Here is a 15014-nt window from a genome sequence, read left to right on the forward strand (position 1 = left end):
GCCACTGTAATTTGATATTGATACTTTGATGAGCAGTGCTCAGCTATGATAAAGATGTATAACAGTCTGGCCTGTTTGTCTACACAACAGCTATGTGGGACAATTGGCAGGAAGCTGTCTTTTGATCCTCCTGGAGGAAGAGTACCACTTTCTGCCAGGGCACAGTGACCCTCCCTAGTATCAGGCTGAGAGAAATCCTGTGTCCGCGGAAGCTGCTGAACCCCCGACAATCCCCCTGAAATGTAATCCTCAGAACCAGATTATACTAGGCTCTGTTAACTGCACCTCAAAGGGAAAGGGGGAAGTGGATAACATAAGAAACTCCAGGCTGGCGACGTCTAGACTAGCTGATGCAGAACCTGCAGTGAATACATAAAAAACACACAAAATCCTCAAATTACTTAACTAACCTTTTGATTTTGAAAACTCTATATCCTTAACTAAAATGTAAAGAATCATAACTGGTTCTTCTCTTTAAGGATCTTAGAGAAGAGTGGAGTAATTGCTGATAAAATCTTTCTACCTATATTTTGCTTTGAAGGTCTTGAAGATAACAGCAACTCCTTTGAGATATGTAGCCTTAAGAACCTTGACTCTTGCCTTTAAAAAAAAAACTGTATATTGTTCCAGTTATGATGGGCTTAAATGAATCCTGTTCTTCTTTCTTTAAAAATGAATTTTAAACCAACACACGTGAAAATAAAGTACAGTCTCTTTAAGAACTTGCAAACTTGTCCAAAGTTCATAGAAATCTTTTCGCGCACACGCGCAAAAATGTACACGCGCAGAACACGCGCTGAAGAAAATACACGCAGGAGAAAACACGCGCTAAAAACACACGCGCTATGAAAACACGCGCTGAAGAAATCACAAAACAGTCTTTACTCACGCTCGTGTACACGCGCTATGAACACCCGCGCTATGAACACACGCGCTGTAGAAATCACGTAGCAGTCTTTTCTCGCGTTCGCGTACAAGCGCTAAGAATACACGCGCTATGAACACTAATGTCACTAATTAATTTGAGCAACAGATGTACATATCCAAATAAAGTCACTTAGCATAAGAATGTTATTTCCAAAAGAACTTCCGAAAACTCTCCTGTGAACCTGGATACTCTCCTGAAACAACCCCGAAAAAGTAGCCGCTCGACTGCCAGGATTTGAAAGTTCAAATCCACTAGGCCCAAGACTAAAGCAGGAGCAGTTACAAACTCGTCCTATCAGCTGGGGTTACGACGATGAAAGGCAGAGAGTGACATTTTAGAATGTTAATTGTTGTCCTGCAGATCTCTCTTAGCCAATGAAAGCTTCTATTGTAAAGCTCCATCTTTCCTTGGGACAGAGCCAGGAATCAGTATTGAAAAGTCAAGGCCAAACCAACTATAGTATAAAACCTCTAACCCACACAGAAATAAAAAGGGAAAGTATTGAAAAGTCAGGGCCAAACCAACTATAGTATAAAACCTCTAACCCACACAGAAATAAAAAGGGAAATATTAGAGGAAACCTGACACCTAGTAGGTCTGTTGGGAATCAGTGCTTCAAAGGCAAACTAACACAACAAAGGCACTCTTACACCAGGGTGCTGACCAGTGGAGCCCATTTGAAGTCAGCACATGTGGGGCAGTGTTAGGGTAGCCAGAGGAGAGAGGAAGACTGAGAGGGGTTCCACCATCTTGGTTTCTGTTTGGGCTCTCTGAAACTTTCTGACCACCCAGTTTCCTGCAGGCAAGCACTCTGGGTATGATGTCAGAAGGCAAAAGGGTGTTTGTCAGCAGCCAGCAGGTTTACTTTGAACCAATTCCTTGTGACATGTTTGCCTTTATAAGGAAGGGGTGCCCTCTCACTTGATTCATTTTAGGGCTCTCAGACGACGGCTTCAGTGGAATTCTCTTGGGAATACAGTCTATTCCAAAGTCCTCTTCCATAGAGGTGAAGACAGAAGGGTCCATGTCAGAGGCAAGATCTGCTGCCTACCATCCCAAGGGCACATTTGTGATGTGACTTCTGTGTGGATAAGGCCTACTACAAATGAGGCACTAGTACCCAGGACTGCAGGTGACCAAACCCCTCAAAGTGCCCTCTACAAACCTTTCTGGTTGTAAAGGGCAGAACGAAGGGCTCTTCTTGCACCTGTACTGGATCTCCCAGCCACCTAGAAGTCGAAGAACAGCCCTGGATCTCACCACAATGAGCTAAACTGACCCAGATTCGCCTGCCTGTGCCAAGCTTTTTTATGCCACGTGGACCGCACTGCTTGTTGGAGCCAGCTAACCAGCTCGACAACCCAATGCTGAATCACTGCCTCAGGAAGATCCTAGACGCATGGCTCAATGATGTTGAGCCTCAGAGCAAGGGCCAAAATTATTTGAAGAGGCCATTTCCCCAGGTCCACATTATCATGTTATGGCTTATTGGAAACCTTTAACATTTATTACACACATAAAATTAAAATAAACAGTTATGATTTTTTTCTAAAAAAGTGCATACAATGGCCCCCATTAAGAGTCCGGCTGTGACCTTGCCTGTAAAACCGGCAGGTAGCCGCCGGACCCGCAATGATTTACCGGCGCCTGACTTGCAGGAAACACTGGGGCATTACAACCTCGGCGTTCCGGAATGTCAGGCGCCGGTAATTGTAAATCCCCATTGCCATTTGAGTCCCATAGGACTGAATGGGAATGGGGACCACAGAAGCACCAGCAGCATTAATAACGGTGCCGATGCTTCCATGAAGCTATGCAGGCGGGTGCCGTTCCGCCCGCCAGGTCTGACCCTGGCGGGCTGGACGGCACCCGCCCGCAGACACCTACTATGCCGGTCCCGTTGCTGGAGTGACCACCTGAGTCCTTCATGTGTGCTTAGAGTCCCACAAGGAAAGTTGGATGCCAGAACAAAGCGAATGAAGGGAAAGAAGAGGCTAGTAGCGAACAGATGGGCAGGTGAGGCAAGTGTGCGGGGGGGTTTAAGGGGGACGGGGGACTGCTGAATGAAACCTGTGTGCGGTAGGTGGGGAAAGGGCACAGGGAGGCGGGGGGGTCATGAAGTCAGGGGGAATAGCTAGGTTTCCTAAAGGCCAGGTGATCCTCTGGGGTGGAGCGTGGGGGGAGGGAGTTCCAGAACGTAGGTGCAAGGACAGAGAAACAGGCACCTCCTAGTCTGGAGAACTTTAAAGGAGGGACTACCACGAGGTGGGTGGAGCCTGATCTGAGTATTCTGGTGCGGTTGTAGGGAGTGAGCTTGTTTTGGAGGAATTCCAGGCCTTTCTTGTGGATTGTGCGGTGGTTAATGGACATGGCTTTGAAGGAGGCTCATCGGCTGATGGGCAGGCAGTAGAGTGATGTGAGTGCAGGGGAGATGCATTTTATGGGGGAGAGTGCAAGGAGGAGCTTTCTCAGTTGGTATGTAGGTGTGCCTAGGTAGAGGGAGTTAGAGTAGTCTAGGCGCGAGAGGATGATGGCCATAATCGCGGAAACTCTATGGGGGTAGGAGAGATAAGGAATGATCCGCTTGAGAATGCGGAGGTGGAAGGTGCACAATCTGGAGACTGCATTGATATAACGGGAGAGGATCAGGTCTGAGCCAAAATATGCTGGATGTGAGGTCTCGGTGGGGTGAAGAGGGGAAGTTGTGAATCTTGAGGATGATCCAGGTGTCGTCAGTATAGTTGTAACAGATGAGAGTGTGGGAATTGATAAGCTTGGGAAGGGGCAAAAGGTAGAGGTTGAAAAGGAGGCAGGAGAGGGAGGCTCACTGAGCGGGACTGGGTGGGGGCAAAGGAGAAAGGATGGAGACAATTGGGGAGCAGTCGGAGAGGAAACAGGAGATCCATCTGAGGGCGGAGTCCCTTATGCCAAGGTCAATGATTCTGTTTGTGAGGATGGAGTGGTGAATCCTATCGAAAGCTGCTGAGAGATCAAGGAGGATGAGAGCAGTGCAGCCCTGAGAGTCTGTTCTTTTCAGGCCTTCCCAGATAGAGACCAGGGAGGATTCAGTTGCATGGAGGGGTCTGAAGCCAGATTGGGCAGGGTCAAGAAGGCCATGGGCCTCAGTGAAGAGGCTGAGCTAGGAGTAGGCTGTGCGGTCTAGTAATTTGGCTATGAATCAGTTGTTAGAGATAAGGCAGTGATTGGAGGGGAGGAGGGGGTTAAGCGAGGGCGTTTTTAAGAGTGGTTTGACGTGAGAGGTTTTGTATTTGGGTGGGAAGATAGTTGCTGTTAGTGAGTGTTTGATTATGGCGAGGGTGCCTGCACAGGTGGACGAGAGGATGCTTTTGAGAAGGGTCTGTGGGCACGGGTCTCCCAGGGAACCTGAGGTGCGGCTATTGGAGAGTCGCTTAGAGAACTTGGGATGGGAGATTGCAGAGAAGGTGCTGAAGAGGGTCCGAGTTGAGGGCAGCAGAAGGGGGCTGTTGGTATAGGTGGTCGGGTTTGCTAGTTTACATGGATGGCAAGGTTCCTCTCAATGGCTATGTTGAAGTAATTGTCGGAGAGGGTGTCGCACAGTGTAAAGGTCATGTACACAGGTTGTTCTCCTTTCCTCTTGGGACCATCACGCAAGATCGTCAATAAAAATCTGTGGAGTCATGTGCCTGGATTCTTACAGAAGCCACGCTGAAATTTAGATAGCCTGCCTGAGGTCAAGGCCCAAGACTGTCAGACGTAAGGATAGCAGATGCGAAGATCTTACTTGATACATCCATTACCACAATAGGGTGATAATTACAGCATTGAAACGGTTAACATTTTTATAAATAAAACCACATAGGAAAGCTGCCAAGAACAGGGAACGATAGAGGTTTCCACAATAGTATTAAATAAAACAGCTAAAATGTTAATCCAAAGACCAGGAGTATATTGTAATGTGATGCTTGCCAGCCTGTTCAGTCCAGGTGTTCTAGATTTTAAAGACTATTAATTATTAGATAGCATCCTTATAAAAAGAGCCTTCCTAATTCTTAAGAGATCACCAATCTAATTGTCCAGGGGTGTTGGCTTCTCTAAATCCTTAGTTGCAGGAGGAAGCTTTGATACAGTGCAAACTTTCAGAAAATAGGTATAAAATGCCTTCAGAAAGGTGATTGAGCATTAACCTTGAAGAACTGAATGGCACTGCATTCTTCAATCTGCAGAACACAGCTGAATTTTCTAAATTAAGAGCCTTCAACATGGTGTATCTTTTGTATTGAAATAATGCTGACTATAAGTAAGTCATTTTTGATAATGTTTCTATAGTCTTTGATTCTCATTAAGGTATAAAAAAGGAATCATCCCTAAAAGCCTGGGACAATCCTCAAATTGGCCCTCGATTCCCTCTTGTTGTCTGAGAGCTCTTTATCAATTACATGAGGGTGTCTTGGTTCATTCAGGACATTACTTTACCCAAGAACCTCGTTGAGGTATAGAAATGCAAGTAGGACAGTAGTGGTTTATACTGCTGCAGTCACATTTTCTTTTTTAAATGCACGACAGGGTGAGGAAAGACCATGTCATGCAATGCATACACCCGTGTGCCTGTTCCTGACAAGACCTCAATCAGGACTGGCAGGAACACAGGAACAGATGGAATTTACAGGAGAAAACTGAAGAAGAACAATGCACCAGGAAAAACAGTAGACAGACAATAGACTAATTTTCCCCTAAACAGGTACCAATAGCTTCGAGAGCAGCTAGACCATGAATAAGCAAAATTAATTGGAAAGGGACGGGCATCTTTTTATAGCGTTTGCACCTAGGAGTTGAACACATGGGAGAGCAGGAAGTATGCCGAATGGTATTGGAATGAGTGGTGGTTTGCGGGGGGTTTACCCCCCATATATGTCCTAATTGACCTTCATTTCATGATCAATTGTGCAGAAGGTCCATTCTCCCGCAATCAATTGTGAAAAGGTCAATTAGTATACATCCATTAGGCATGAATTGACCTCTGCACAACTGATCGTGAAATGAAGGTCAATTAGGACATATATGTGGGGGGGAACCCCCGTATCTCCCCACTCAATCCAAAACCCCTTGCAACCCCTTAACCAATCCCATTATATTATTTATTACCCCAAACCCACCCCACACATATATATAAAAAGTAAAATAAAGGTAAAGATGAATTAGGACAAAAAGACAATTGTAAAAGGTCAATATGGGTAATACCTGCTTAATAGCGCATGCGTCCCATAAAGTTGCAGGGAAAAGGTGTTCAAGTGCATGCTTGGAGGGGTAATGCATAGAAAGGAAAGAAAGCTGATCCGGCATCTTGAACCTCTCTATGCTGGATCGTAAAAACATTTTACCACAAAGTACCAGAATCACCTGCCAAGGCAGGCATCCTATGCTGGTCTCCTACTCTTGCCTATCTGTGGATGTCGAGTTCCCCTCCGCTGTGTAGGGAACAAAAGAGGAGCTGGCATCCGTCACGCTCTAGCTGAATGGCATAAGAGCTAGGGAGGCAGGAGCCTTGCAGTGCTCCAGATCCGGTGCCTGCCCAGGAGCAGACACAGTCGCGAGCTCTGACAATTCCGAACAGGCGAAGGGGGATGTGTTTTCTGCACATTTTAAAATGTATACCATTTGCGGATTTGGGTTACACTTTAAAATGCCCCCTGATTTGCGCAAATGCGCAAAGGAGTGAAAAAGGGCATCAATGTATTTATGTAAGATAAACTCACTCAGATGCTCTTTGTGGACAGGACTGCTCCTGTTTTTGGACTAAGTGATGAGATGTGCTAGTTTTAAGAATGTGCCCCATTGTGTGGCTATACAATGCTTCATAACAGACTACTCCAGCTTCTAAGCCCTATAGAAGGCAACTCTCATATCAGAGACAAGCTTTACCCACTTGGCATAATGCTAAATTGGTAGCATGTCCTGCCTGAGCCTCATATCTTGAAGACTAAACTTAACCATCTTAGCTACTACCGTCACCCACTTCCAATCCCCCAATATGTGGCTCCAATATGTACCAGACCTCTAGTGGCTGCTTCTGCCCGACACATGCCTTACTAACCTGCCATCTACTATCCAAGTCCATCACCATCTACCCCAGGATTAAGCCCTCATCCACACTACCTGCTAACCAAGGCTCCTGTGCAACCTGATCCTTCTCACGAAACACCTAATCTTACGCACAGCCCTGCTCACACATTGAAGGCCTGGTGCCACGGGTTACTCACTTTCGGCGGCTCCTTGGTGTCCATCTTGATGAGGATAGCAGCAAGCATCTCCTGGCGTTCCTGAACAGCCTTGTCTCGCTCCTGCTGGAAGTGTTTCGGGATGGGAATCTCCAGATCTGCCTGTTAACATTGTCAAGCGAATTATGAGATTACGTACATATGACTTTCAGACGGGGTTGTGGTCCCCAATTTCTATTAACACATGATTTTTCATGTTTGCGTTTCCGGCTTTTAAGTGTAGAACTGTATGTTGGGTGAAAACTACCAGAAATAAGAGTATGTTATTTTTAGGAGGCTGTATAGCATAAAATTAGCCTGACATGCAGAACCATATATAGATTTACCTTTCTTTGCAAAGCTACTAGAAATCATAATTGCTTAGTTCCATAATTATAGCTGCTTATTAGAAAAGTCTAACCTCTGCGTGCCCCTTGCTAAGAATAGATCAATGTTCACCAAAATATCTCTGGGTGCAAAACCATATATTTGTTTTTTTTCAGTTGAGATGTTTATTAGCATTTTTGGAAATAGAATTCACAGGAATAAGGAACAATCAATCATCAACTTTCCTTAAACAATTCCCCCCTCCCTCCTCATTTGAGTTAAACATATTGACCATTCTATCAGTTAGAACAAAAGACCAGTTTCATAACACGAGTAAAGAAACTCAAAGGCAGCACCAGACCATTGCAGAGCTCATGGCTCCCCCTCTAGACATTTCCGTCTGTGTGGGCCGCTCATTAACTCCGTAGCGAGTAGTGTGTAGGAGGAAAGAGATTAGGTTTGGCACTACCCTATTTCAGCATAAAAATCCCTACTTCGATATGACAGTTTTTCATATGTAAATATGTCCCACAGTTTGATCAACTAGTCATTTTTGGAGGGTGGGGAGACACTTCCATTTTTGGGCTAGGGCCACTCTCCCCGCTCTCAGCATGGCTTCAATACGTTTTGGGAATCTTGGCTCATTACTTTCCTCATCCGGGACGCCCAAGAGGAGTTGCAGAGGTTCCAGCTCAGGGGTTATTCCCACAGTGTGCCTGATCCAACTGAGGACTTCAGACCAGTAAATGTTTACCTTTGGGCAGGACCAACACATATGAAACCAAGAACCAGTCTGGCCACAGGGTCTGGGACAGCAGGGGGAGGACCCCTGGAACATCTTGGATAGTCTAAGGGGAGGTTAGGTGCCAGCATTGTAGTATTTTGAAATTGTGTTCCATTGTCGAGGTGTAAAGGTTGGCATAGAACATTAGCTTATACATTTTACCCCAGGTCTCTTCTGGGATTTCCCACCCAGACTGTTCGGCCCAGAATTGCTTGAAATCCTGTCTCCCCTCGAAATCAGATGTAATCATTACTTTGTATATTTTAGACAGGATTCCCTTTCTTGAGGTAGCTTTGTTAATAACTCTCTCAAAGGGAGTGAGGGGTCTAGAGATCTTGGAATGCCATCTTGGATCGGACAGGATACTTTTGAGGTGAAGTCGAAAATGCTCAGTGAATCCGCCCCCAGGGACTCGAACAAGGGGGTGAATTCAATGAATTGGCCTTCCGGGAATAGTTGACCTGCTCTCTCTAGACCATTGTCGGACCATTTTTGTGAGTGATGAAAGCCCCTCCGAACAACCTCCAGTGGGGCGCCCCACACTGAACTCAACGGGGAAGGCCAGGAAGAGAGGAGGTTATTGGTTTTACCCTTTTTCCATAGAGTACACAAAACGGCAAGCGTTGGGTTCTTCCTAACGTGGTCAAGGATGGATTTTGTTGGGGACCACAATAGGTTTCTGACTTTCTTTGGGTGGGTGCTTAGGTCCTCAATCTATGCCCAGTATGTGCCCAGGTCGTCTCTAAGGTGTTCTAACATGGCTCAGAGTTGGGTGGCTTTGTAGTACACCCAGAAGTCAGAGAGCCCAAAGCCACCGGAATCTCTAGGGAAGGTTAGAGTCGTCATTTTAATTCTAGGCCTCTTACCCTTCCATATAAATTTGTTTATCAGCATCTTTAGTTTGGCAAAGAAGGGTTCAGGGAGGGCAGTCAGGAGGGCAGTAAATAGGTACAGCAGCCATGGGAGTACATTCATCTTGACAGTGACCATCCTCCCAAACCAAGAGGGAGTTAGGGGGGCCCAGCGAGTTAGGTCTGATTTGATCTTCTCCAACATTGGTGTAAAGGTCTGCTCCACCAGCTTTGCGAGATCCCTGGGAATTTTGATGCCTAAGTACGGGGTAGCTATGTTCTCAATTCTCATCCCACCCATGGTTCTCCTGTCTCTAGTTGTGGAGTCAATGGCTCCAATGGGCCTTATGCTAGACTTGGGAATGTTTATTTTCAGGCCTAAGAACAGACCAAACCAGTTTATTTGAGCAAGAAGTTCAGGTAGGGACTTTTCTACATCTGTCAGGTAGCACAGGATGTCATCTGCAAACAAGGAGAGCTTAAAGTCTAAGATACCACAACAGATTCCTGCAATATTCTGGTTATTCCTAATTGCAATGGCCTCCGGTTCCATTGTGAGGGTGTATATCAAGGGGGAAATGGGACAGCTCTGCCTGATTCCTTTAGTGGAAGGGGGTAGAAGTAGTACTGATAACCCCCACCCTACCTACTGGGTCGTTGTAAAGCGCTAGGATCCATTGCCAAAAGTTACTCCCAAACCCATCTTTTGTAGGACCACCCTCATGTAGCTCCATTCTAACCCGATCAAAGGCTTTCTCGGAATCTATTGAAACCAAGTAAGCATTCATCCCCTTGTTTTGTGCCTCATACATTAAATTGATCGATTTTCTTATATTATCTGACCCCCGGGCGGCCAGGGATAAACCCCACTTGGATCCCCGTGGATCAGGGAAGACATTACATGGTGGAATCTATTGGCTAAGACTTTCACCATGATCTTTACGTCCATATTCAGCAAAGAGATAGGGCGGTAGGATTGGCATGAGGAAGGGTCTTTGCCTTCCTTCGGGATAACGACTATGAGGGCTGAAAGCATGGATCTCAAGATCGAGCCCAGGGCATTATTAAACAGTTTGGCCATGGAGGGGGACAATGTGGAGCGGAACATTTTAAAGAATTGAACCGTGATACCTTCTTCCCCGAGCGCCATGCCCCCCTTCATTTTACCAATGGTATCAAGGACCTCCTCCTCAGTAAATGGGGCATCCAACGTGGATACATTGCCTGGGGACAGATTTGCGATGGGGAGGGCGTTAAGGAATTGGTCGATGTGGGACCCATCTTCGACGTATTCGGACGTGTAAAGGGCTTCTATCGGGCATCGTTTAGGAGTTTTTCTCCCCTTGTTGGTTGTATTGCGGCTACCCTTCTAGAGTTTCTTGGCTCCCTTTACCCCCAATCCAACATTTTATTGGCTCGTTCCCCAGTCTCCATGTATTTTTGTTTGAGAAATGCCATTTTGCGTTCCATTTGGTGGATCAGTAGGGCCTTCAGTTCGGCTCTGTATATTTCTGGAGTTTCTCCTGATCTCCAGGAAGCATTTGGGACTTCAATTTCCCCCTGGTTGCAGTTTGTCTATTTTACCCCTAGGTGACGAGTCCTCCGCTGCTCTTTCTCTCTTCTTTTTGTCTCCTATTCCCATCGGGACTCCTTGAATAGTTGCCTTAAATGCCTCCCATATTCCAGGAACGTCCCACCTCACCATTGTCATTAAAATGGAAGAATTATTTAATTGATTCCAGCAGTGCCTGGGCCAGCTCCTTGTCATTTAACAAGAGGTCGTTGACTCTAACCATATTATGGTCCGACCACGGAATGGACTCCGTGGTTGACTCCAACACTCTGTTTTTTAGAGGGCACTCGATGAGGAGGTAGTCTATCCTTGAGAATGTGTTGTGCACTTTAGAGTAGTAAATGTACGGGGGGGCGCCCCCTCACTTGGAAAAGAGAGTCCACCACCCCCAGATCTGCATTAGTTTGTCGAAAACAGAGGGCCCTTTTATACTGCGCACTGGTGGTCGCCTGTGTGGTCGCCCTTTTTCTGTCTGTGTCAGGGTCAAGGACCATGTTACAATCGCCCACTATAATCAAGGACCCTTCAACGAATGATTGGATTTTGGCCGTCATTGAGACCCAGAACTGGTCTTGCCCGTCATTTGGACAGTATACCGAGACTAGGGTAATCATGTTCCCTTTAACCTCCCCCTTGACCATTACATATTGACCGCTGGGGTCCTTAGATTCCACCTCTGGCACAAAATGTAGCTGGTTAGCCAAAACAATTCCAAACCCTTTTTTAGGACTGGTTGGATACATAAAAGACCCCCCCCCCCTTTAGCTTTGGCTCTAAGGACTGATTCCTTCCCTCTCTGCCAGTGCGTCTCCTGCAGAAACATGATGTCTAATTTTGATTGGTGAAATTCGCATGTTGTTAGGGATCTCTTGCTTGGGGAGTTTAAAAATCAAACGTTCAGTGAGCCCAGTGCCATTTTACAAATTGCGTTAGCCATCCAGGTCTGAGTTTGAACCAAAATACAAAATCTTTTCAGGATCGCCTGACATGTGAACTGGTGTCATAAACCCAACATTGTTGACCGATAAGGATCTGAACATTCTGCAGAATGGTCATAAACGAACTGGAAACCATGGTAAACCCCTTGTAAGAAACTCCCCCCTTCCCGCGTCTGGACTCCTGACGACATCCTGGACATCGATGGGCCAGATCATTATTTGGACCCGCACCCACAGGCCCTGTGTCACCACAATGCTACCACTGAGCCCCCTTCAGAAACCCCCCCTCTTGTATGGTTAACACAGCACTCAACCTCTATAAACGTATGGAGAAACAGAACACGAAGAGAGAAAAAAAAAGCAAAATTAGAGATCCCGCTCTGATATTTTTGAGGCCAGAGAGGTCCCCCAGCATTTAACAGGCTAGAAAGGTCCTGCTTGTCTCCCTTTATTTAGAAAGAACACCAGTTTTCTGCACAGTGCTGCCAACGTGTACCTCACCACCTTAGGGTTGTGGGTGGGGGTGCCGGATTCAGTTTCTTTAATTTGCGAAGCCCTTTGAGCCGGCGTCTGTCTACAAAGCACTTGTTTTTTGGGGCCGTACTCTGCGATCCTTCCGGCCCCCCACAGGGTGGCCACCAGGGCGGCCTCTCCGAGCACCTCTTGCATCACTCTATTGATGTCATTCTCTGTGAACAGGTAATATTTCTACCCCTCGAACTTGAAGGCGAGAGAGAACGGGAATCCCCATCTGTATCACCCCCCCTTTGTTGTGAGCCATTTGGTCAGGGGGGTGCAGAGTCTTCTGCAGGATAGGGTGAAGGTCAACAGGTCCTGGAATATCGAAATTTGGGAGGATCCCCAGGCCACCGGGCCTCTTTTTCTCACCATGTCCAATATCTTTGCTTTTTCCGAGTAGTAATGGAATTTTAGTCAGCACTGACCTTGGTCCACGGGCACCCCCTCCTGCTCTGTGTGCTCTGTCGATGGTGGGTTCGGTGGTATTGTCATCATTAAAGACTATCCTAATGACTTTGTTGATAGCTTTAATTATGTCACCTTGCGTTTCTCCATCCCTTTCCGGAAAGCCAAAAAACCTCAGGTTGCATCGACTTTCTCGGTTTTCGAAGTTGTCCATTTTCAATGCTCTCTGCTTCTCCCTCCTTTCCAGTTCTGAGATTCTCATGTCAATCTGGGGCTCCAGTATGTCGATGGAGGATCGGTTTGCCTCCAGACCCTGGATTCTGTTGTTCATATTGTCTACCTTCTTGTTAAGCCCGTCAAGCCTCTTGCCAATGTCCAATCTGAAGCCCCTTATTTCTTCGAGCAGCGCTGCCATGTCCTTCCTCAAGGTTTGGGAGTCCTCCATGCTTGGTGATGGCGATAAGGGTGTTGGAACCTGAGGTTGCCAGGGTCTTCATTCGTAGTGAAATATTTGAAGTGCAGATGACCAACTCATGGGTGGTGGGTTCCCAAGGGAAGATTATAAGGTCAGGAGGCTGCCCGTGCCAGGGGCGACCAGGCTCCCTCACCAGTCGAGTGCCCAATGCCAGGCGGGTAAAGTAGCTCTGGGTTCAGGGGCCCCGCATCATCAGGGAGGGTCACAGATGTCCCCCTCGGGCAGGAGGCACCCAGGCCTCCCAGCGGGTGTACTCGGGTTGTTGCACTGATGGTGGTGCGTGGGGCCACAGGGGGCAACCCTCAGCTGGTACTCCTCTGTTCTGGGTTCCACCCGAGCTCAGTTTTGCTTCAGACGGAAGGCTGCAGTGGCAGGGAGGGTGGCCCCGCTCACCAGGGCTCCTCGGATGTGGGCAGGCCCGCTCGCTTACCCCAGGTGGGGGAGAGGGGTGTGCCCCTGCTGGGCGAGATGATCAGAGGGCTCACTCCGTGCCCCATCCAGTGGACCCCCTAACAGGGTGGTCATCCTCCTCCTGGGGGCGGGTGGAGGTTGCAGGGAGCTCTGGAGCCCTTTCTTGTCTCTTCTTCCTTCTTCTCCCTCCTCTCCTGCCTCCCATCTCTTTTTCTTATTTTCCTTCTTCCCCTCTCTTCCCCATGGTAGGTCTCAGGGGTCGGTGGACCTCCTCTCCTCGCACCCCAATGCTGGACCGGTAGGCCGCAGAGATCCTCCTGCTGATGGCTCTCCCTCTTGGAAGCATAGCAAGGGAGCTCCTCTACTTCAGCCAGGCAGGGGCCCGGGGTCGCTCCATTCACAGCTCCTCCCGGCACCGGGAGGCCCTCTCCATATGCCTTCCCTCCTCGGGAATAGAGGATGCCTCGTGCTCCGAGCCAGGGGGGGTCAATGACACCCTGCGTCTGTCCCTTGCTCCTCACCTTATCCTTGGAGGTCTCGGCTCATCCCCATCTAAAAATCTCAGTGTGGAGAGGTGAGTTTCTGGCCCGCTGCACGCCCACCACGGCTCCTCCTCTTGCTGGGCCCACGCAGAGGCCCGGGCTCTGGTTGTTTGCCCGTAGAACCCGCAGCCGGATAGGTCTCCCCCTCGGTCCGTCGTCGCGCGTCGTATCTTACCCGTTCTTAGTCCCCGAAGCTCGGGGGAAAGCCCATGAGGGCCAGCACGGTGAAGTAGGATTACAGGATTGAAACCCAGATCTACCGCTAAACCCGTAGAATAGAAAACATGTGGAGATCCTTTTTGCAATAGTAACTTACTTTGTTTATGGGCCATTAGCCCAGGAGTTAGTAGGTTTGTTTGCACCCTGTTTTCATATTACTGTATTGCTAAGCGTTTAGAGTCCCGTTTGAAGATGGTTGCCAGAGTTATTCATTTGGGGCCTCATTATGAGTTTGGAGTTAATAGCAGGGTTAATTCCTCCAAACACAATTACAGTTACCACCACTGTTAACTGTGGAATTTCCACCTGATTATGCTTTGTAGTTACTGCTAAATCTGAAATCCCACAGAACTTCATTGGGAAACAGAGGAACTGCCTCCTGAGGTAATTCCTATGGAGTTTGTTTTTTGGGTAGTGAGACTACCATACATATGGTATTATCTCCTATGGGTTAGCAATACAATCAGGAGGACTGAAAATAAATTGGAGCTAATTCCGTTACTCGTAATGATGCCACGTTACTTGTGTCACTGGTCCATTTCTTTAAAATCAGCCAGAATTACAACTTTTTAAGTAATTCTAGAGGTTGTTACTAACTGCATAGGGGCTAATCAGAGCAATGGCACAAAAGTAGGTTCTGTACCGAGACTTCAGGAAATGGGAACACTCAAAACCAATTAAACATGGCAATGGGTCACTAGTAGTTACTGGAGAAGCTTCTTTACCCTGAGTCTCTTCTGCCTCCAACCCCAGGATTTCCTTTTAGGGCTATCAGCCTTTTGTGTCTGCTAGAGGTCAAAGAGGTA

At 47.4% G+C, this 15014-nt stretch overlaps 1 protein-coding gene across 1 annotated transcript in view; it reads right to left on the reverse strand.

Annotated features, from left to right (window-relative positions):
* Positions 1-15014, reverse strand: part of IQCA1L (IQ motif containing with AAA domain 1 like) — a 1109403-nt gene that overhangs the window by 925628 nt on the left and 168761 nt on the right. Inside the window, exon 3 of the mRNA XM_069646014.1 lies at positions 7168-7287. Coding sequence (XP_069502115.1) covers positions 7168-7287 — 120 coding nt within the window. The remainder of the gene's footprint in view (positions 1-7167; positions 7288-15014) is intronic.

This window comes from Ambystoma mexicanum, chromosome 2p (genome assembly GCF_040938575.1).
Source record: "Ambystoma mexicanum isolate Mex_15411 chromosome 2p, UKY_AmexF1_1, whole genome shotgun sequence".
Taxonomy (NCBI): domain Eukaryota; kingdom Metazoa; phylum Chordata; class Amphibia; order Caudata; family Ambystomatidae; genus Ambystoma; species Ambystoma mexicanum.